Source organism: Odocoileus virginianus, chromosome 12 (genome assembly GCF_023699985.2).
Source record: "Odocoileus virginianus isolate 20LAN1187 ecotype Illinois chromosome 12, Ovbor_1.2, whole genome shotgun sequence".
Classification (NCBI taxonomy): domain Eukaryota; kingdom Metazoa; phylum Chordata; class Mammalia; order Artiodactyla; family Cervidae; genus Odocoileus; species Odocoileus virginianus.
In genome coordinates, this window is record NC_069685.1 from 11,383,559 (window position 1) to 11,408,450 (window position 24,892).

The 24,892-nt window shown below is 41.4% G+C and overlaps 1 protein-coding gene across 2 annotated transcripts in view; it reads left to right on the forward strand.

The window, feature by feature from the left end:
- SLC10A7 (solute carrier family 10 member 7) overlaps positions 1–24,892 on the forward strand; it is a 292,638-nt gene that overhangs the window by 199,097 nt on the left and 68,649 nt on the right. For both annotated transcript variants that reach the window (XM_020901268.2, XM_070474787.1), the window contains one exon: positions 13,386–13,421. In XM_020901268.2, the coding sequence (XP_020756927.1) occupies positions 13,386–13,421 (36 nt within the window). The remainder of the gene's footprint in view (positions 1–13,385; positions 13,422–24,892) is intronic.

Genomic DNA, 24,892 nt, shown 5'->3' on the forward strand with positions numbered 1-24,892 from the left:
TCTGGATAGAAAAATCCAGCTTAATATTTAACAGTTTTAATACAGGCCCATGAGTTTACGTAGTCTGAAAAGAAGACTGGCTTTTTCAGTTAAAAAGTAAGAGGAAAAATCATGAATTTGAACACTGTTTTTCAGCTTTAACATATATCACTATGCAGTTCTATTAGGCAATGTATATGTCATTCCTCTGTTGTGTTCTTGTGTGTATTGTTTTTTTCTTCTACAGCTCTGGATCTTATACCCTAAATGCCACCTATTCTGCCTGCTGTTCAGCATCCTTAACTTCTCCCTCCCTGCTTGCTTTTCCCTTTGCTTCCATCATCTCTTGCAAAGAACCATCTCCAGAGTAGAAATGGTAAAGTAAGTACTGGTAAAAGGGCTCAAGATAAGCAGACTCTATCTGCTGGCTCAGACAAATTACTTTGTAAGGTTCTGAGAAAACTAACATTTGAGACTATTGAATCTGTATTTTTGACAGATCAAAAAGAAAAGGAGTAGAAGCAGCAGCTGGGCTTGAGCAAATGTCAGTGCAAATATCAAAAAGAGGGAAAAGGTGGATTTTACACACTATTAACTGATAATCTTGTTTTCAGTCTGAAGAAAAGTTGGAAGACTAATTAAATAGCATGTTATAAGCTGTTAAAAAAAAACTGCTGTGATGTTTAGAAGCCAGCTTGGGTTCATTAAAAACAAAGTCATTAAAAATAAAAGTTTGTTACACTAATTTATTTCTTTTTTAAATGTGATTGCCAACCCAAAACAATACTTACAGCATTGGTCCAAGTTACAGCCCTTGAGCCAAATTTGACCATGCCCATTTGTTTGCTCATCCTTTGCACTGCTTCCCAGCTATGATTGTGGAGCTGAGTAATTTTTTAAAACAGTATTTATTTATTTATTTGGCTGTACCAGGTATTAATTGCAACATGTGTGATCTTTGGTTGCAACATGTGAGATCTAGTTTCCCAACCAGGGTTTAAACCCAAGCCCGCTGTATTAGGAGCTTGAAGTCTTAGCCACTGGACTACCAGGGAAGTTCCAGAGTTGAGTAATTTTTAAGAGAGTCTATATGGTCAGCAACACTTGAAATAATTATCTGACCTTATACAGAAAAGGTCTATCTACCTCTGCTCTGGAAACTAAATTGGTTCTTTCTGAATTTTATGTGTCTATAGATTACCTGGAAATCTTGTTAAAAATGCAGAAAATGATACAGTAGGTCCAGGGTGAGATCTGAGTTTCAGCAATTCCTGGCAAGCTTCCTGGTGAGGCTAGTGCTGAGGCTCTGTAGATCACAGTTCAGTCTAGCTGGGATCTAGATTTCAGAAAGATTTCAAATTCCTCCATTTAGAAAAATCGAGAGAATGAATGAATTGTGAGTTGGAAGTCAATTCAGTTGGTTCAGCTGTTACTTATTTGAATGATAGTGCCCAAGAAGTGTTAAAGGATCAGCGTTTATCTTGGAGAGAAGTTTTTCTGGTTACTTAAAGTTATATTTTAATGATGATTTCCCTGTATGAGGACATTGGCTCAGTGATGACATTTGAAGGGAGCAATAATGAGCTTGATAGCTCAAATGTTTAGGTGACCAGTATCAACTGGATTGGTCTGCTGGACATTTCCTCTGCTGGAAGACAGCTCTCCACGTGTTGTCTGTGTTTCTGACCATCTTGTGCCCCTGACTGCTCTTTGTTACCCTTTCTCCTTCCCACGATGTTTGTGTGAACTACCTTGAAAGACACAAATCTCCCTTTGGAGCAAATAGCAAGTTTGCTAACTGCCAATTAAAAAAGATTTGGGTTCCCTAAACTCAGTATTTGAAAAGACCCTGATGCTGGGAGGGATTGGGGGCAGGAGGAGAAGGGGACGACAGAGGATGAGATGTCTGGATGGCATCACCAACTTAATGGACATGAGTTTGGGTGGACTCCGGGAGCTGGTGATGGACAGGGAGGCCTGGCGTGCTGCAGTTCCTGGGGTCGCAAAGAGTCGGACATGACTGAGCAACTGAACTGAACTAAACTGAAACTCAGTATTCATTTCTTATAATGTAGCCCACCACGGGTGCAGACATCCACCTGAGCCCATCTGCACTTGCCGCTTGACTCGAGGGCCAGAGGAGCTGATGCTGACATCATGCTAGGCTGCTTACTGTGCCATGTGTAAGTGACTCAGTCTTTGGCTCTGACTCAGCAGTCTTGTGTCTGCTTCCAGCGTCCATGAAGGTATGGCAGGATAACTTGTTATCTTCAAGTATGGTAAAAATCTCAGCCCCTTCAGTTTTAGGCACCCTCTCCCATGAGTCACAGCCCAGGTTTTCAATCAGTAACTTACCTGCCTTCACCTCATTTTAGTAAAACTTTCCACCTTCTACTTAATATAGGAAATGTGCTGTGCTCAGTGGCTGGCCATGTCCAACTCTTTGCAACCCCATGGACTGTAGCTCACCAGGGTCCTCTGTCCATGGGATTTTTCAGGCAAGAATACTGGCCAGTCAGTCAGTCAGTTCAGTTGCTCAGTTGTGTCCAACTCTGCTACCCCATGGACTGCAGTTTGCCAGGCTTCCCTGTCATCACCAACCCCCGGAGCTTGCTCAAACTCATGTCCATCAAGTCACTGCTGCCATCCAACCATCTTATCTTCTGTCCTCTTCTCCTCCTGCTTTCAATCTTTCCCAGCATCAGGGTCTTTTCCAAGAAGCCAGTTCTTCGCATCAGATGGCCATAGTATTGGAGCTTCAGCATCCAGTGAGTATTCAGGATTGATTTCCTTTAGGATTAGTCGACTGGTTGAATCTCCTTGCAGTCCAAGGGACTCTCAAGCGTCTTCTCCAACTCAGACTTCTTTATGGTCCAACTCTCACATCCATACATGACTACTGGAAAAAACATAGCTTTGACTACATGGACCTTTGTCAGCAAAGTAATGTCTCTGCTCTGTAATACACTGTCTAGGTTTATCATAGCTTTTCTTCCAAGGAGCAAGCATATTTTGATTTCATGACTGCAGTTGCTGTCTGCAGTGATTTTAGAGCCCATGAAAAGAAAGTCTGTCACTGTTTCCATTGTTTCCCCATCTATTTGCCATGAAGTGATGGGACCAGATGCCATGATCTTAGTTTTTTGAATGTTGAGTTTTAAGCCAGCTTTTTCAATGTTGAGTTTTAAGCCAGCTTTTTCACTCTCCTCTTTATCAAGAGGTTCTTTAGTTCTTCTTTGCTTTCTGCCGTAAGAGTGGTGTCATCTGCATATCTGAGATTATTGATGTTTCTCCTGGCAGTCTTGATTCCAGCTTGAGCTTCATCAAGCCCTGCATTTTGCATGATGTACTCTGCATGGAAGTCAAATAAGCAGGGTGACAATATACAGCCCTGACGTACTCCTTTCCTAATTTGAAGCCAGTTTTCCCTCCATACAGGTTTCTCAGGAGGTAGGTAAGATGGTCTTGTATTCCCATCTCTTTAAGAATTTTTCACAATTTGTTGTGATTCACACAGTGAAATGCTTTAGCATAGTCAATGAAGCAGACATTGAAAATTTTTCTGTTTTTCTGGAAATCCCTTGCTTTTTCTATGATCCAACAGATTTTGGCAATTTGATCTCTGGTTCCTCTGCCTTTTCTAAATCTGTCTTGTACATCTGGAAGTTCTTGGTTCATGTACTGCTAAAACTTAACTTGAAGGATTTTGAGCATTATCTTGCTAGCATGTGAAATGAGTGCAATTTTTCAGTAATTTGAACATTCTTTGGCATTGTGCTTCTTTGGGATAGGAATGAAAACTGACCTTTCCCATATAGTTATAGTATATATCCCTATATACTATATTCCTTAACTGTTTATCTTCTCTGTAAGAGTAAACCACCAGCCAGATGCTGAGGACTCACTTATCTGTAGCCACTGTCCACAATACCCAGAGCCTGAGTCCCATGTATCCAACTCCATCCAAAATCTCTAATAGTAGAGGCCTTCTTGTAAACACCTCAAACTCATCTTCCCTAAGAAAAAGTTAATCTATACATCCCAATTTTTTCCTAGCCCTGTAATTGGACTTGCAGTCTACCTATATGGTCAAAAATCCCTTTATTGAGGAGACTGAAAAACTATCCTTCCTTTCTTTTTATCACCATTCCTCTAATATTTAATCTACCAGTCTGCATTTCAAATGCATCTTGAATGTGTTGAATCCCTTCATTTTGATCACTAAGGTTCTCTCTCCTTAGCACAAATCAACCCCTGCCTGCATTACTGAACAATCTCCTAGTTAGTCTCCCTCCCTTTAACTTTTCATCAGTTTAATCTCTTCTCTAAACTATACCCAGAGTGAGATATAAATATAGGTAGATATATAAATATATGTAGATATATTTTTTGAGAATAAGATGATAGAGGCATTTCTTTTATTTTTTTTCTTCTTTTTTTAATTAGAGGATAATCACATTATAATATTGTGTTGGCCTCTGCCATACATCAACATAGATCAGCCACAGGTATATATATATATATATATATATATATATATATATATGTCCCTTCTCTCCTGAACCACCTCCCATCTCCCATCCCCATCCCACCCCTCCAGGTTGAGCTCCCAATGTCACCCAGAAAACTCCCACTTGCCATTTCTCCTTCACATGGTAATGTTTATGTTTCCATGCCATTCTCTCAGTCATCCCACCCTCCCCTTCCCTGACTGTGTCCACAAGTCTGTTCATGCCCGCATCTTCATTGCTTCCCTGCAAATAGGTACATTAGTACCATCTGTCTAGGTTACATATGCATGTGTATGTGCCAGAGAAGGAAATGGCAACCCACTCCAGTATTCTTGCTGGGAGAATCCCATGGACAGAGGAGCCTGTTGGGCTACAGTCCATGGCGTCGCAAAGAGTCGGACACAACTGAAGTGATTTAGCATGTGTATGTACAATATTAACATACAATATTTGTCTTTCTCTTTCTGACTTATTCTGTATAGTAGGCCTAGGTCCATCCACCTCATTAGGACTGACCCAAATGTGTCCTTTTTCATGGCTGAGTAATATTCCCCTGTATATATGTACCACAATTTCTGTATCCATTCTTCTGTCAATGAACATCTAGGCTGTTTCCATGTCCTGGCTGTTGTAAAAAGTGCCGCTGTGAACATTAGGGTACGTGTGTCTCTTTCAGTTATGGTTTTCTCAGGGAATATGCCCAGTAGAGGGATTATTGGGTCATATGGTAGTTCTACTTCTAGTTTTTTAAGGAGTCTCCATACTGTCTTCCATAGTGGCTGTATCAATTTACATTCCCACAAACAGTACAAGAGCGTTCCCTTTTCTCTACATCCTCTCTAGCATTTATAGCTATTTTAACGATGGCCATTCTGACTGGTGTAAGGTGATACCTCACTGTAATTTAGATTTGCATTTCCCTAATAATGAGCAATATTAAGCATTTTTTCATGTGTTTGTTGGCCATACAAACAGCTCATGTAGCTCAATACCAGAAAAACAAAAAACCCAATAAAAAAATGGGAAGAAGACCTAAAAAGACATGTCTCCAAAGAAGATAGAGGCATTTCTCAACAGAAGCATTGCAGTTACAGAAAGACAAGGTAGAAGTGCTTTCTATAATGGAAACTCTTTATGGGCATGTAGCATAACAGAAATGAGAGCTCAAATAAATACATATCATATCAGAGACTTGGCTTGAAAAACTTTTATAAAAGTCACTCTAAGTGCATTAGTGAGAATCAACAGTGGTTGTAGGAGAAGAAAAATAGGAAAGAAAGAACAAAGATCTGTCAAGACAGTCCTGAAAGATTATTCCAGGGACTTGACAGAAACCACTTTTTAGAGTTTTATGTAAAAGTTCACTTCAAAATGGTTAAAGTTGTATGTATTTAGGAGACTTGGAATCTTTTCCCCTGTACGTAGTTGGCACTCAATGAATGTCTGTTTAATTAAATGAATGCTATTGAGACAAGCCTTCTCAGTGGTGTCTTCTCTGGTGGCTCAGCAGTAAAGAATCTGCCCATAATGCAGAAGATGCAGGTTCAACCCCTGGGTCAGGAAGATCCCCTGGAGGAGGAAATGGCAACCCACTCCAGTATTCTTGCCTGGAGAATCCCAGGACAGAGCAACCTGGTGGGCTATAGCTATAGGGTTCTAACAGCCAGCCACGACTGAGCACACAGCACATTGAGACAAGTCAGCAGCTATTCCTGGGAGGCCTCACAGGGTGGCACTGCTTTATGGGATCCCCACAATCAAGGAATAGACCCTTAGATTTGTGGGCCCAGAAACTCAGCTGTAATCAACACATCCCTGTGTGGTTGTGTTCTAGAGGACTGATGTCAACTGATGAGTGTCTTCTCTTCCTATCAGAAATATTAATACTACGTAGAAAATAAAATTACTATTCAGCATTTTCTTGGAAAGCGTGGACTCCGACTAGAGGGAATTACCTGGATGTTTTCGGTGGCTGGTGTTGTCAAGCTCAGATAGTCTGATGCAGCTGTCTTTGCTGTAGTGCACTCTCCCTGGTGAACAAGGCAGAAGGCTCGTGTCAGCTCCTGAGACGCCCCTGCCCCCTGACAGAGCTGTGAAGAAACTCAGAAATGCTTAGTTGGGCATTCTAAGGCACTGACCTGTGAAGGCCCAGTTTTAAAGAGGAAGGTATAGACAGAGGAGAGGAAATAGGCCTCACCTACCAACCAACCACCACTTTCTTTCCAGTTGCCCTTCCCTAGGCTCCTAATGCCTCTTTCTTTCCTCTATAAAGTTTATTCAACTACGTATTTTGACATCCATGTCATATTCTGGAGACCGTATACCCAAACCATTTCATTTAAATTTCATTGTCTCTGGGGTCTTCCCTGGTGGTACAATGGTTAAGACTCTGAGATTCCACTGCTGGGGTACAGGGTCGACCCCTGATCTGGGAACTAAGACCCCACATGGCATGGCCAAAAATATAAATAAAGCCATTGCCAAAATTAAAGAAAATTTCTGGCATCTCCAAAATTCCCCATCCTACTGCTTTAAATTTACTGCTTAGAATATGTTGGCCAATGCCAGTCATTATGTGTCGATTTGATATCATCTCATTCTTGAAGATTAAACTTTCCTCCTATTTTTTAAGCTATCACTACATACTGCCCACAGAACAAGATACAAAGACAATCTGCAAGTTTTAGTTGGCATTAATCTTTAAAAAAAAAAAAGTGCATTAATATAAATATAAAGGTTCAGAGTAAAGGCATTGTTAGAGGACAATTTTCAAAAGTTGAAACCACAGCTTTCTTAGAGATGTGTAATGGATACATGCCAAACATTTGTTTAACTGAATAATGAGGGAGCAAGCAGGCTGGTAAAGTTGGCTTTGAGGAAGTGATAGAAATAGGGGCTATGTAGTCCATGAGAAAAGCAGACTGAAATAAGTTTGCTCTGAGTTACAGACAAAACCAGCTAATTCCTATGCTGTGTGCTATGCTATGCTAAGTCACTTTAGTCATGTCCAACTCTTTGCAACTCTGTGGACTGTAGCCCATCAGGCTCCTCTGTCAATGGGATTCTCCAGGCATGAACACTGGAGTGGGTTGCCATGACCTCCTCCAGGGAATCTTCCTGACCCAGGGATCGAACCCGAGTCTCTTACGTTTCCTGCATTGGTAGGAAGGGTCTTTACCAGTAGTGCCACCTAGAAAGCCCAGCCAATTCCTATTACAGAGGTAGTAGTAATTACCGGTTGTAGTTGTTTTTCTACAAGATAGAAATTATTTCGATCTCTAGTAGACAAACCTTTGTAAGTTAATGTGTGATCTTACAGTCTGGGCCCTAATCAATAGTAAGTAGAAGTAAATCAAAAGTGGCTTTCCTGGTGGTTCAGACAGTAAAGAATCCACCTGCAATATGGGAGACCTGGGTTGAGAAGATCCTTTGGAGAAGGGAACGGCTACCCACTCCAGTATTCTGGGCTAGGGAATGCCATGGACAGAGGAGCCGGGCAGGCTACAGCCCATGGGGTTGCAGAGTCGCACATGACTGAGCGACTTTCACTTACTTACAAAAGTCAGTCAAAGGCATATCCCTCTCGGTAATAAGTAATCCTTGGATTGACCTATTAGACAGTGCTCCAGGGTAACAGTGAAAGGACACGTGGTCCCCTTTTAACCTTGTTTCCAAGTTTTGGTCAATTTTTAGGAAGCGAGGGCTGTGGACTCTTAAGTTCACCTGGATGAGATGATGTCTAAAAGAAGTCTCAGAACCATCCCTCCCCACCAGGAGGAATGGCTAGGAGGACCTGGGGACTTTTAGCCTGGACAAGACCTAGTATGAAGACCCAAATGTTCAGTGCAGCGTTCTTAACATACAGCCCCGAGGAAATAAGTTTAAGAGCGCAGAGATTTTATGTACAGCATTCCAAAGCAGCAGCTGAAAGGCCATCACAAGAAAGAAGGGTGTCCACGTGCCCTATGTTCCTCCAAGGGGATGACAGGGCAGCAGCGAAAGTGGGCTCAGACTAAGAAAGACTTCCTCCTCGTGAAAGAGTGTCCGCTGGGGCCTGTGTGCCTTGAGAGCAGGAACAACTGTCTGTCTGCACATTCTCGGGCAAGAGCTTGGCTATCACCGTGTTACATCAGGAGCAAGTAAGGGACAGAGGAGGGTCACGTTTCAGGTGAGGACTGGATCAGTCTCACCTAAGATCCCTTACAAAACCTTGATTCTGTGTTTTTGTGAAAATTGAGTTATTGCCCTTTTATTAAAAAGTAAAAAGCACCTCTTCCATGGCTTAACATTTCATATCCTGGAGACAGAAGCCTTATGTTAGTTTTAGTAGCTGTGTGATCACGATAGTTTTTGCAACGAAGCCTTTTGATAATTTTTCCTACTTTTAAAAAATGATAATTTACTTCACTTTTTCCTTTTGTGCAAGTCCTACTCCTGAGAGAAGTGCAGTCACAGTTTTGTTGTTTTTGTTGTTATTTGCAGAGGTAGGGGGGTTGGCTTGTATTTTAATGTGGCTCAATCTCAATGTCTCAGGTTTGACAGTTTTTTGTTTGTTTTTTTCTCCTTTCCACTGAAGTCATTGAAATATATTCACCCGGTCATTCACATCAGAGGTGTAAATGGATTTTCTAAAGGTTTTTCAGAGACAAAGTCAGTCGCTTTGTGACTTGACTTCTTCAGGTGTTGCAAAAAGAAAGCTTAGCACACCATCTCAATTGCAAGGATGCTAAAACTATGTTTGACCTTGAATCTGCAAAGAGATGGGCAGCGTCTTTTGCTAGAAGTGCCCATTCACCACTTCTTTGCTTTATCCATCTATATAGGATTTACTTGGGAAAGAGAAAAGAGAAGGAATCAGATCTATTCGAGAGAAAATAGCACATTTATTTGATTTTCCAGCTTCCAAGGACGGTTGCATTCCCAGTTTAAATTTTTTAGTTTACCTTTTTCACCATTGATATTTGCAAAATCCAGACTTAAAAATATATATATTAGCCATGTCACACAAAGGCTTATATCTCAATTTGTTTCATGTCATTAAAAAGACATACTGAGTTTGAAGCTCCTTTCAAATTTATTCTTCAAATATAAACCCAGGGAAATAGTGTAAGACTGCGAAGGTTTCATTTATACCACTCAGGATCACAGGCTTTGGAGTCAGGCATATTTGGAGTCAGAGATGCAGTGCCTGACATCACCTTTTCCCGTTTCGCTCAGTATCTCTGAGACTCAGTTTCCTTCCCTGGTTGTTATTCAGTCACTAAGTCGTGTCCGACTCTTTGCCACCCCACGGACTGTAGCCTCCCAGGCTCCTCTGTCCATGGGATTTCCCAGGCAAGAACACTGGAGTGGGTTGCCATTTCCTTCTCCAGGAGATCTTCCGGACCCAGAGATCAAACCTGTGTCTCCTGCATTAGCAAGTGGATTCTTTACCACTGAACCACCAGAGAAGCTTAGTACCTGCTTCATGGGGTTGTTGTGAGAGTTCCATAAGATAACACACATAAACTTCTTAGTGCTTCTTCTGGTACAACTACTCCATAAATATCAGCTATTTTATTTTATAGTAGTTGGAACAGTGGGACTTTCCTGGTGGTCCAGTGGTTAAAGTCTCTGTGCTTCCACTTCAGAGGGTGTGGTTTTGATCCCTGGTTGGGAGTGTAAGATCCTGCATGCTAGCACACTGTGGCTAAAAAAAAAAAGAAAAAAAATAATTAGAACAACTTCACTAAAATGTAATTATGGTCTCTTGTCAGAATAATAGCACTGTGGCTGACTCATTGCCTAATACAACTGAAAAACAAATTTCAGCATTGTGTAACAGCTAATGAACATGAATAGCCATTCTTGAGAAAATAATGAGGAATTCTGAATGTAGAATTAGAAGATTCATTCTATTCACTAGAAAAATTTTCACATCTTAGGAACATACATCTTAAGTCCTTGTAAGAACTGTTGTGTATTAGTGACCATATACTTGAAATATTCAAGCAGGAAAATCTGCAGATAATAGTTCTCTGCCTTCCAGAACAAGGCCATTTCTAAGAACTGGTAATCAATGGAGGCCAAGATCATACCTCAACTAATTACTACATGTATGTCGCAAGCAGAACCCTGTAGGAAACCTTACTGTTTGTTAATCTGCTACTCAGAGAACAGCGCTATAGTAGGGTCAGGTCAGGGTTTGAAGCTGGACAACACAGGCTCTAGTCCAGTCTTTGCCATTTAACTTGCTGTGTGGCTTGGGGCCAGTTTGCTTGGCTATTCTGAACCTCAGTTTCCTCATCCATTGTCATTGTTGTTGTTGTTCAGTTGCTCAGTCATGTCCGACTCTTTGTGACCCCATGGACTGCTGCACGCCAGGCTTCCCTGTCCATCACCAGCTCCTGGAGCTTGCTCAAACTCATGTCCATCAGTTTGGTGATGCCATCCAACCATTTCATTCTCTGTCATCCCCTTCTCCTCCTGCCCTCAATCTTTCCCAGCATCAGGGTCTTTTCCAGTGACTTAATTCTTCTCATCAGGTGGCCAAAGTATTGGAGCTTCAGCTTCAGCATCAGTCCTTCCAATGAATATTCAGAGTTGATTTCCTGTAGGATTGACTGGTTTAATCTCCATGCAGTCCAAGGGACTCTCAAGAGTCTTCTCATCCATAAAGTGGGGCTGTTATGAACCCAACCCCGTCAATAGAGGAAGGTCAAATTTTACAATATGCATAAAAGTACTGAAGCAAAATACCATTAATAGTACTGATATTATTACAAATACTATTACTAATCCATTATTGCAAAGAAAATGAAAGGGCGCCAAGAAGAACATCAGTCCCCCCATGTTACACAGCACCGGTGTAACTTCTACTCCTCTAATACAAGACAGATGTCTCCAGAATGGTGATGATGCTCAGCCTTCTTCTTGAGTCGAGGCCGGGATGGAGTTCTTATCCTATCATAGATATCATACTGTTTCTCAAAAACATCATTAGTGCTATTGAAACTCCACAATAAACACAAACAATAGTTTCTATTTTCTTTAACCTAAATTTAGGTGAACTGATAGATAACAAGGTAAAACTGGCTCAGTTAATAAGCAAAGTCAAATCCATTCTCCATATACCAAGTTATTTACTAACTCATTAAACCACCTCCCTCCCTTAAGTTCTTTAACAGTTTGCCAATGTTAGAAGGATCAACTTGAAGCTCCCTCTCCTGGCCCCCAAGACCTTTGATGACCTGGCCTCTGAATCCTCCACCTGATACTTTTCTTTCCTCCCTGCTCAACTTTTTAGAGTTTTGCAAAGGTCCTTCACTCTTCCTGGGATACCCTAACCCCCTTTCTGCCAGATCAGTTTTCATTAATTCTTCTAATTAATTAGAACCATGCCTGGCATGTATAAGTGGCCGTTCAATAAACATTTAAACAAATTGACTTGAAATCAGATGGCTCCCACATAGACTAAAATAACCAGATATTTTCGTTTCTGCATGGCCTTGCAAAGTTCAGAATTATTCCTAGAGCCTGAATAGATTCCATGTCATTGAAGGACAGTAGCTCTTAAAAATTGTTTTGGCATTTTGTACATGGCACTCTTCTAAACGGTGCTGATGAGAACTTGCTTCCTAGACACCGATGGAGCTAAGAAGCCACAATACATGTTTTAATAAATAGATTTTAAAATATAGCACTTAAAATGCAGTATTCCCTATTGCCAATTGCAAAAGTTTGCACAATAAAGAAGCATTTATTCTATTATTTAACAATAAAGCAAGTTGGTGTGTGGATATTTACATGTGTATATGCCTAAGAAAGTTATGGTAGCAATGTTCATATAAGGTAAGCCATTCCTTTGGGCCACAGTCAAAAGAATTTAGTTACTGTAATGACAAAAGGGCTTCCATATATTAATACCAAAAGACCTTTTCCCCAAAAGTAACGGAGAGGTCCCAAAACTGGATCCTGGTCACAGTATTGTCTCTGTCTGTCTCTGTCTCACACACACACACGCACAGACTCACAGACTCTTTGGAATTTTAAAGGTCCAAGTAGAATTTGCTAATAAAAGGATGAAATGCTTTTTCTTCTATAAATCATAATAAAGTGTTGCAAGATAAAGGAACAACTAAGGTTGCAAATCATCGGCTGCACCTCTAAAATGGAGACCTGTCATATTAACTCCCAACTCAAACACCTAGTTTTAAAGATTTACCTTTAAGAAACCTAAAAGCTTGTATCCTGCCTCATCAACAACAGCCTCAAACTGTTCCCTGTCATCGAAGAAAACAAATCTTTTGCTCCTTCCTGCCTCAGGGAGACAGAGGGACCGAGGTGGTCCTCAGTGGCTGAATTAGATGAAAGACTTGCCTTCCACCATGGAGACATGGAGTCTAATCAAGTGAAATGAGTTTTGAGATCCCAGCTCGTTTCCTCAGGGAGATCAGTTCACATTACAAAATCACGACATCTCATTCATCACAGCTGACGTGGTCTTTGCTCAGGAGAGGACCCCAACTGGGACTAAACCACCTGTCTCCTCTTGAAAGGGGGCACTTTATCCAAGTTAGAGTTGAAAGCCTTGGAGTGAGAAAGCTTGCCAGCTTTCACCCAAGTGATGCATATGCAACATGGAAGGGAACTTAGGCTTGAAAAAGGGAAGACAAGTTGAAGGAAGATTGGTAGTTGTACTTTAAATGATCTGAGATTTGAATAACTATACTGGAGATGCTAAGGCCTTGTGGTCAGGAGAGCCAAGAGTGGGGCTCCCTCTTCTTTATCTGCTAGATTTTATTAAACAGAAATAGGAAGGATAAGCATTTCTGTGCATCAGGGTTTAAAATGTCAAAGAAAATCTCCTGCTCTCCAGGCTGATATATGATCATCATTCTCTTTTATTTCTTTCAGGGCATCGTTGTCACACCCCTGCTGCTGCTGCTTTTTGTGAGTATTTTCATGTTGTTTTTAATATCTTTCATTAAAAGCCATCTACAACCCTTTAAGAAAGATATTTAGGAAAAAAACTGAAATTGAAATCTTTTTACACCACTTGGCATCATATTTTGAACTGTTCTTTTGGGTGAGCTGTACAAAGTCAGAATCTCTGTAGTCTCATAATCGCGGACAGCAGCAGGACCCATTTATCAGGCCTCTGACTCCTGGCTAAATCATTTATTATTACAAATTAGCACCCTGTGACATAGGTCAAAAATGCGCTGCACTTTATTTTCACATCAGTAAGACTAAAGTGATTACTAGTGATCTAGGTTGATAGAAAGAGCCTTGGTCCAGGGGACCAGACAAAGCTTAGTCCCCAGTGCTGGTACTGAGAGGACATGGCTTCCTCACTCTGGGGATACTGCCTCGATGTTTTCATCTGTGGAATGGGAAACAGTAACACCTACCCCAGTCTGCTCCCAGGGACGTGCTTTAGGAAAAGAAAAACTAACATAAGCTACTGGTACACCAGTAGCAAAACTTGTTCTGAAAATAAGAAATGCTAATTACCTATCTTATTTCTTTTTTGGCACTAGGCATATGAGAAATTAGATGAGAGATTATAATGAAATTAATGTTATCTCATGCTGAGAAAAGCATATGTAATCATGAATGATACCTAAAATATTTTATGAACTGTGCATTTTTCATACACAACATCTCCCAAATATAAATCACTCCACTCATCACTGAAATAGAGTGGGGATGCATTTCTAGAAGTGAAATGTAGCTGTTTGACTAGCACTATTTGTCAGTGAATTAAAACTGTGGGGAAAATTTATTTAATTATAGTGTAATTACCCAAGTTGGAATTCAATTAAAGTAATAGAGTGAGGGACTTCATTTCTTACAAGCTGTGTGGGAAGTGGAGAGAAAAAGATGCCTTACTAAACAGTTGGATTTTGCATCTTTCATGAAAGACATTATCTTCCAGTAATAATCCTCAGCTTTACCATTTGAAATGCCACCTCTGTCCTTAGAAGATAAGGAGTGTCAATAACCAGATCAGTTCCCACAGCATAACATACCTCATTTATTTAGAATCACCAGTTCAGAATTTGCCATGAGTTACACTGAAAGTGAAGTGAATGTTACTTGGGTTCATTGGGAAGAAAAGACTTGGTATGTATCTACCTGCTCACTAAATGTGAGAGCTAGGATCATCCCTCGGTGTTTTTTTCCAGGACCTGGGACAATAATTTCCTAGGAACAACCCTCAGTGGCCACAGGATGCAGGCCAGCCTGGGGTCCCCAGTGGCAGTGAGCCAGAGAAGTCGTGTAGAGCTGGGCATATTCAGAATGTCCAACAGTATGTGGCCTAGGGTTTCTCAGTAGTATGGGTATGTAGCCTAGGCTTTCTCCATTACAGAGAGTAGCATCTCTTACTCCACAACCCTTTGAAAAAGATCACAGTCACAGCTAGGGGCTGAGACCAAGGTAGCAATGTTGAGTATCTCCGAGTCTGGAGTCTTTTGAGACACTCTTTCAACTTGTGACCAAAGAAGGAAGAGAGAACCTTTCTCCCTTTCCTACCTGTTGCCAAGCTACAGCAAGACATGCCCAGCTGGTTAATATTAATGGTGTCACGCTATTGCAAGTTTGCCCCACTCTTAGACCCTTAGACTTGTGAGCTTTAGTTGGCTCAACATTTTTAAATCATCGAGCTACAAGAATAGTGAAAGAGACCCCAAGACCCTCAACTCACAAGTTTAATGCCTCCCTTTTGAGCTCACTGGGCGGTTCCACTAGGTCCAATGGCACCATCACATGACTTCAGTGGCTACTTCTATATTACGTGACTTAAAATCACTTACACAGTGTATAACAATTTTTGTCTGTTTAGGTTGGTGTGCATTTTTACAAACAATGGGAATTGGTTAAACACTTGGGTGACCAGGACTTCACTTACTGCATAGAACAAAAATCTGAGTGACTTACATTTCATTAAAAATGTAGTGTTTTTCATCAACAGTTCTGCTGTGGTTAACCCAAATGATATGTTGTATTTACCTAAAAGATAGGTTGAAGTTCTAATCCGTGTGTGTGTGTGTTAAGTCGCTAAGTTGTGTCTGACTCTCTGGGTCCCTATGGACTGTAGCTCACCAGCCTCCTCTGTCCATGGGATTCTCCAGGCAAGAATACTGGAGTGAGTTGTCATGCCCTCCTCCAGGGGGTCTTCCTGACGCAGGGATCAAACCCACACCCTTATGTCTCCTGTATTGGCAGGTGGTTCCTTTACCACCAGCACCACCTGGGAAACCCCTCTACTCTCTAGTGCATCAGAATGTGACCTTATTTGAAATAGGGGTATTGCAGTTGTGATTAGTTAAGATGATGTCAAACTGGTATAGGGTGGGTCCTTAATCCACCATGACCAGTGAACCAGTGAAGTTGCTCAGTCATGTCTGACTCTTTGTGATCCCATGGACTGTAGCCTACCTCCATGTAGGTAGTCTCCTCCATCTGTGGAATTTTCCAGGCAAGAGTACTGGAGTGGGTTGCCATGCCCTCCTCCAGGGGATCTTCCTGACCCAGGGATTGAACCCAGGTCTGTCGCACTGCAGGCAGACGCTTTACCATCTGAGCCACCAGGGAAGCCAAGGTGACTGGTGTCCTTAAAGAAGACGAGTCAGAGACCCACAGGGAGAATGCCGTGTCATGATGGACGCAGAGGTCAGAGTGATGCATCTGCACGCCAAGGAGCACCAGGGGTTGCCAGCAAACATCAGAAGCTAGAAGAGACAAGGAAGAATTCTCTAGGGATTTAAGAGGGACCACGGTCTTGCTTGATTTCAGACCTATAGTTTCCACAACTGTGAAGCAATACATTTCTGTTTTTTTAAGCCACCCAGTTTGTGGTATTTTGACGAAAGTCAAAAAAACTGATACAGCCCATGAAAATTGAATTGTCTTTTTATCATTAGAAATGGGAATTTCTAGATAGTCAGGCACAGTAGCTAGTAAAAGCCATTTTTGCTGATGGAATCTCAGTTGTCTGTATTCTCAACATCTTCTCAGAATGTTCCTGTTACTACCTTGCTCCAATTGAATGCTGTCTTCTGATTCATGTTTCTGCTGCTGGCACCTTTCATATTACTGAGCCTTAAAGGGGAATAAGGTGTCTTTCTTGCACCTCATTACCAATTCCAGATCACTTCTCATGCCTTCTCCATAAAATCCCCTATTACCTTTAAAGGTAATGCCATACACCTATAGTACCTTCTGTAAACTGTCAGTGGAATGCTAGGTCATGCTCTAAGAGTCTAGAAAAATGTTTGCACCTTTCCATTGTCCCTTTTTTAACAATACACTTGGATTGACTCTTGGTGTTTTCAATATTCACATGGTTGACCTTTCCAATACATTGGCCTCTAAATTCTTGACCTCTTCTCCAATTAGATTGCCTTCCATTTAATCCCAGCCAGTCATCTCTGCAGTCAGACCCTTGACTTATTAGCTGCCAATAACAGCGTCCTTCCATAATCCTATTTTCAAATATCTTCTCCTACTGACACCTCCTATCTTTGCAACTTATTCCACAAATTAAGAATTCTTCAAACTTGCCAGAAGGGCCAGTTTATTTACCTTATCACCTTCACAATGCTTCTAGCAAATCCACCCTACCTCACCCTCTTATCCTCACATTCCATCTGACCAAATGTGGATCTCATGGTTCATCACTGTAATTACTTTGTTATATCCACCATCAACAACCTTGTTCACCTCTTATTGCTTCCTGTTTGCCTGGCAAGCGCCAAGTCTGCTTAAATCCAACTCTAGACCTTTTTGTATTTATACCTGAACGCACTGGAGCACCCACTCTCATGCTGACTGGTCTCATTTGAAATTCATGACAACTAATTGTAAATGAGCCCGGCAGTCCTACTCCCTTCCCCTAATTAACAGACAGTCCCACTCTCTAGAGAATCTTTCCACACCTTCTCAAATCTCCATTGCCTCTTTTCTTTTTTCATCTCAACTGATGCAAAAAGGAAATTAACTGATGAAGAAGCAAAAGCAATCAGACAAACTTATAAGATCCCATCCATTTGTGTCTATACTCTTCCCCTTCTCTCCTCTTTCTGTGGATAAGTGATCTTTGCTCCCATCTAAGGCTAGTCCCTCCAGTTGTGCCATCCCTTTTCCTACTTGACAACAGGAGCTACACAGATTTCCCTCCTTCTCCTATGTCGTTAAATTTTCTATCTCTTCTGGATCATTTCTATGTTCTTGTAAGCATTCTATCATATTACAAATCTCAAAAATTAAATTTCACCTTATCCTATGTGCACTCCACTTCTGTGACCTCTTTTATAACCCAGTTCCTCCAAAAAGCTGTTTAAACTTACTTATCACTCATTCAGTAGTGTGTGTTGAGTTCTTCCAATATACCAGACACTTTCCTCGGTGCCAAGTATATAGCAATGAGCAAAACAGATATATCTTTGCTTTAATAGAGGATATATATATATATACTGGGTTTCCCAGGTGGTGCTAGTGGTAAAGAACCCTCCTCCCAATACAGGAAACCTAAGAGATACAGGTTTGATCCTTGGGTCATCCAGATTCCCTGGAGCAGGAAATAGCAACCCACTCCAGTATTCTTGCATGGAGAATCCCATGGACAGAGAAGCCTAGCGGGCTACAGTCCTTGGGGCCTCAAAGAGTCAGACATGACCGAGCCCTACTACTACTTCTTATTACTAGGGTATATACTAGTGGAAAGAAAGAACCAACAAACAAGTAAAAATATATTGCATAAGGTGGATGCTAAAGAAAAAATAAAGTAAGGAAGGGGAGTGGGTTGGTGTTTGCTATTTTAAACAGGCTGGTCATGGTTAGACTCACTGAGCACAGACCTCGAGGAGATAAGAGAGTGAGTCTTCTGGTGGTAGAATGTTCCGGGTGGAAGGAACAGCAAGGGCAGAGGTCCTGAGAGCGTGCCTGGCGTCTAAGGCACAGCAGGGAGGCCAGTGTGCCTGGAACAGAGTGAGCAGGGGCGAGTACATGGAGATGAGGTCAGAGATGCAGGAGAGGCCAGATGAGAGGGGGCCTGGAAGCCCTCCGTACGGCCTTTGGATTGTTATTCAAGAGGGGCTGGAGGCCACGGGGAGAGTTTTGATCAAGCGAGTGGCGTGTTTTGACATTCTCTTTAAAATAGTGATTCTGGATGCTGGGTTGAATAGATTGTTAAGGGGATCACAGTGGAGACAGGAAGACCAGTTAGAAAGCTAGTACAAGAGAGGTGTTAACTTGGGCCAGCCTAGTTGAATAAATCTGGTAGGAAGTAGTTTTTTTATTTTCTGGAAAGAACTGAGAGGTTGAATAAAAATCATGAGGGAAAGATACGAATCAAGGGTAACTACAGCCCTGTGCAACTGGAACTATGGAATTGCCATTTATTAAGATAGGGAAGACTATAGGGTTGAACACATTCAGCCTTGGACATGTCTAGATTAAGATGCCTTTCAGACATCTAAGGAGGGAAGTCAAGTAAGCAGTTGACTACATGTCTGGAATTCAGGAGGAAGGTCTAGACTAGAGATACGCATTTGGGAAAGGTCAGCATAGAAATGGATTTTGAGTTAGATTGGATGAGATCACTAATAAAAGACTAGAGAAAGAGAAATTATCAGTAGCCTGCATTTGGGGCATTCTAATGTTAGGAGGTCTGCAAAGAAGACCAAGGATACCCAGTTTGCTTAGGAAGAACCCCCAAAGATGCTAGGGTCCTAAAAGTCTAGCAGTGAATGTGTTTCAGAAGGGAGAAAGGGGCAAACTACTTCAAATGCTAGTAATAGCTCAGATAAAATAAAGTACAACAATTGGTGATTGATTCTTAATAAGGTGGAGGCCACTGGCAACCTTAATAAGAGCTATTTCAGCAGAGTTGTGGAGGTGAAAGCCTGATTGACATAGGTTTGAGAATGGATGAAGAAAAAAGAGTTAAAGACAGAATTCGTTTTGCTCTAACATGTGCAGAAAATAGGACAGCAACAAAGGTAGTGAAGGCTCCAGAGAGGATTCTTTTTTAAGTTGGGAAAATTATTAGCATCTGTGTGTTGAGAGGTTCATTTGTACTAATAGATTAATCCAGTTAAAGAAGGAAAAATTGATACAGAAAAAAAGAGGGGATAACTCATGGATCCCTGTCCACGAGTAGGAGAAGGGGAATGAGTTCTAGTGTGTACAGGAGTATGGCCTCCTAAGCACAGGTAGTTCATCAGAGAATTGAGAGGGAAGCCAGGAGATACGAGCAGAGATGTAGGTAAATTGGTTGATGTAAGTGTAAGCCCCTGTTGAGTTCTCCTCTGGCCCTATTTTCTCAGTGGAGTGGCAAATAAGGTTAGGGGTAGAAGACAAGACAAGGCAAGGAGGGGTTGGAGATTTGATGACAAAGAAGAGGACATGAAATTGTCATGTGGGAGAGTGAATGGGATGCTCAGATGCAATGGGATGGTCCAGCAGCCCCAGGGACCATCCTCAAAATCTCTACACTTGACATTGGCTCAGCCTAAATCTCCCCACTCCCCCACTCCCAGATATCCACCCCCGAGGCTCCCTCCCTCACTTTCATCAGATCTCTAGTCAAATGTCATTTTAGGAGAGAGGTCTTTCCTCACTACTTCATGTGAGAGAATATATCATATTATTATTTCCCTCACTCCCTCCCCACCTACCATGCTTCATTGTTGCTATTAGCACTTACTATCCTGTAACATCTTAATCACCAGTTAATGTGTTTATTATCTCTCTTCCCTAATGAGAGCAAAGCATCACAAGATAGTAGAGACTTTATGTTTTGGTCACTGCTGTGACCCAGTGCTCAAAATAATGCCTGGCTGTGGAAGTCACTCACAAGCTTTTTTTTTTTTTTTTAATGTATTTTCTTGGCCGAGCTATGCAGCATGTCGGTTCTTAACTCCTTGACCAAGGATCTAAACCTCACCCCTTGCACTGGAAGTGCAGTCTTAACCACTGAACCACCAGGGAAGTCCCCACAAGCATTTTTGAATGGATGCTTGGTAAGGGAAAATTGTTTCTGTGCTCAGAGTACTTCTAATGCCAAAGGTACGGGTTTTCCAGAGCAACCAACCTTCCAGTTCTCTTGGAACACCAACTGGGTGTTCTAAAATGTGATTCATTTTGACACTGACTACACAGATTTAACACATATTCCCTCACAAGTGAAGGGTCCAGCCCCACAGGACTGCCTCTCACTTCAGGTGCCAATCTGAAGTAGTGGTTCCCAGGTTACCCACACTTTGGTCCAACTTAGCTACAAATCAAGGGGTCCTACAACCCCATCCTCGGGTTCAGTAATTTGCTCCCAGTATTCACAGAACCCAGAGAAACACTTTATATACTATTACTGGTTATTTATAAAGGAAACAAATAAACAGCCTGATGAACAGGTACATAGAGCAGGGTCCAGAAGGGTCCCAAGTGCAGAATCTTTTGTGCCATGGAGTTTGGGCTGAGTCTACTCCCTGCGTATGGATGCATTCTCCAACCTGGGAGTTCTCTGAACCCTTCTGTGCCAGGTACTGAGGACAAAATCCAAACAATGTAACAATACATGCTCTTATCACCCCATCACTCAGGAAATTATGAGGGTTTCGGAGCTTCTGTGCTAGGGGGCAAAAAACAAATTTATTTTTCTTACCATATCACTACTTCACAGTTGTGCGGGTTGATAGGGGCCTCTAATCAAAGAATCAGGCTAGGGTGGCTTTTAGGGCTAGTATTTCCTGGTTACCTGCTCTACCTTCAGGGCCACATTTCTTACTGTAAAGCCATTTTGAAGGGACTAATTTCACTTCTCTCACTGTCTGTTGTGGGGAGGCAGTGTGGTATGGGGAGAGGGCATCTTGTTTTGGTTCAATCTACAGTCAGCATCTATTGTGAACAGTGAATTTTCTATAACTTTTCTCAGCCTCAGTTTTCACCTCCATAAAGTAAGAATTTTGATAAGATTAAATGAGTCCGTTTATGGGAAAGCATGTTGTAAACTGTAAAGAATCATCAAGTACTAGTTTTTGTGTGTGTGTGTGTGTGTGTGTGTGTTTATTTTATTTATTTAGTTTATTTGGCTGTGCTGGGTCTTTTGCTGCTCATGTGGGCTTTCTCTGGTTGCAGCAAGTGGGTGCTCAGGATTCTCACTGCATAGGCTTCTGTTGTTACTGGGCACAGGCTGGGGGGGGTCTTCAGGCTTCAGGATTGTGGCACATGGGCTTAGCTGCTCCTCAGCATGTGGGATCTTCCCAGACCAGGGATCAAACCTGTGTTCCCTGCATCGGCAGGCAGATTCTTAACCACTGAACCACCAGGAAAGTCCAATGCTAGTTACTTAAATTTGACACCTTATAAAAGAAAATAGAAAATAATGCCCAAAAGGATGTTAAGTTTCTGCAAAAGCATGTATCTGATGAAATGCCCCAGTGGTCCGCTTAGTCCAGACCTTAGTGATGGGCTGTGTCTTAAAACTTAAAACTTTAAGATTCTTTAACTATCTGTAGCCTATAATCTTATAAACTTGTGTGTAAATGAATCCAGTATTTACCGTGGCTGGCAGTGAGCACAGTGAAACTTCCCGAAATAACACTGTTCACTCCTAAGATTCAAAGTTGTTGTTTTTTTTTTTTTTTACACATATCACCTCAGTTTTCTTGATAACACACCTCTGATGTTGGCAGAGGCAGAAATTGTTGTCTTTATTTTGTCAGTGGATGTGTATCAAGCCGTGGATTTCAAATCTGTAAGGATAAATAAAGGCTTTGTCAGTTTCCCAGGTGGCTCAGTGATGAAGAATTCACCTGCCAATGCAGGAGATACAGGTTCAATCCCTGGGTGGGGAAGATGCCCTAGAGAAGGAAATAGCAACCCGCTTCCATATTCTTGCCTGGAAAATTCCATGGACAGAGGAGCCTGGCAGGCTACGGTCCATGGAGTCACAAAGAGTCAGACACCACCAAGAAACTGAGCGTACAAACTAGCTAAAAACTACACTTATAGAAGTTCATTACTTGAAATTCTATATGAATTGTCCTTCTGAAACAGTATTTCACGTGGTAAGCATCCACTCGATTTTGTTCTCCTGGGCCAGGAACCATGAATATTTTATTCATTAACTTATCTCTGATGCCGAATATTCAACATTTGTTGAAAGGAGGGGAATAGAAAGATAGGTGCGTAGTGGTTCAGTTCAGTTCAGTTCAGTGGCTCAGTCCTGTCCGACTCTTTGCGACCCCATGGACTGCAGCACACCAGGGAGTAATGATTAGAGTGATTCAAATGATAAATGAGTGGTTCAAAGTTTAGGATCTCAGCCTGATTCATGCAACCTTACTTTGTATTTGCTGTGAAAAATAATGTACAGTTTTTTAAATAATGTTCAACAAAACAGCCATTCTTTTATTCAGTGTTTGAATGCCTACTGTGCACTGTGAATATTGCAAACACCAACCTGACGTTGATTCTTCCCTCAAAGAATTTATGATTTAATAAAGAAAATAGAATATATTCACAGATAATTAAAATCCAAAGTAAAAATTATACCACAAGTATAATATTTCAAGGGAGATTACTCAAAAAAATGTTATTCAACAGAAGTGTTTTTTTACAATGAATTTTTTACTGAAAACTTAAATTTTTTATTTTATTGAAGTATAGTTGATTTACAATGTTGTGTTACTATCTCCTGTACAGCAAAGTGACTCAGTTATATATATATTATTTTTCATTCTTTTTCCATGATGATTTATCACAGGTCATTGAATTTAGTTCACTGTGCTGTATACTAGGGCCTTGTTGTTTACCCGTCCTGTATACAATAGCTTGCATCTGCTAATCCCAGACTCCCAGTCCATCTCTCCCCCAACTCTCCACCTTCTTGGCAACCTCAAGTCTGTTCTGCGTGTCTGTGAATCTGTTTCTGTCTTGTAGATAAGTTCATTTGTGGCATATTTTAAATTCCACATAGAAATGATATCATATGGCATTTGTATTTCTCTTTTTGATTTACTTCACTTAGCATGATAATCTGTAGTTCTATCCATTTTGCTGCAGTTGGCATTATTTCATTCTTTTTATGCCTGAGTGATATTCCGTAATATTCCATATTATGCCTGAGTTATATTCCAATTACACACCACATCTTTATCCATTCATTTGTCAATGAGCACTTAGATTGTTTCTATGTGTTGACTATTGTAAATAGTGCTGCTATGAACATATGGGTGTGTGTATCTTTTTTAATTAATATTTTGTCTGGATATATACCCAGAAAAGGAATTGCTGGGTCTTATGGTAGCTCTATTTTTAGTTTTTTTGAGGAAGCTCCATACTGTTTTCCATAGTGGCTGCATCAATTGACATTCCTACCAATAGTGTAGGAGGGTTCCCTTTTTGAAAGAAAACTTCTAATTTGAGGAGAGAGAGAGGTAGATGGAAACTTCTAATATTTCTCAAAGGATGTCCTACTTCAGGGTCTTTTCATGTGCATGGTTCATGATTCTCGGTTATGCCTAACATCACTTGAAACTTGCAAATTTTTCCTTTCTTTTGATGTGGTTTTTCACTAATACTATGTTTACCAGCATCATTATAGTTTTTTTCCAACAGCAAATAACAGAGAAGAATGGAGGAGAGAGCTTTGAAAGCTTGAAACACAGTGTTGTGGGTGATGAAGATGGCGAGGCCCTGGTGCTGAGTCCAGGGCTTAGGCTGTGGGGTCAGGACCAGCCAGCAGGCAGCATGAAGTGCCCACCTCTGTGGACTCCTGTTCCCCTGAGTCTCCTTAGCAGCTCCCTCACACCTTCTTCCCAGCCTCATCTCGGTGACTGAGGAAGGAAGGGAAGCAATGTCCAAACTTCTGTCTTACTGCCTCTGAAGTTAAAACAAAGACAGTCAGAAATAACTGTGTTCATACTATAGAACAGGTCAGTCTAATTCGATGCAGTTGTGATATAAGGAGACCAAATATTGGATGGTGTTGCCATATCTCAAGCCCCATGATTTTGTAGACCATCTGTTTATTTAAATAAGTTCATGCTTGTCAGGGAAAGGTCGGTAGCACTTTGAATTTGTGCCATTAGAATTGCAGATCAAGGCCTCATTTCCCCCCTAGCCGCAGAGGTCAACTGACCATCAAGAGCTCTGGAAACGTGCAGAGTGGAAACTCTGCTGAAAGTCACATCCTCAGAGTTATAGATCAGACTGTATTCCCATGTGGGGGTGGTCACATCAATACCGTGTGTGTGTGTGTGTGTGTGTGTGTTAGTTGCTCAGTTGTGTCTGACACTTTGTGATGCTGTGGACTGTAGCCCTCCAGGCACCTTTGTCCGTGAAATTCTCAAGGCAAGAATACTGGAGTGGGTTGCCATTCCCTCCTCCAGAGGATTTTCCTGATCCAGGGA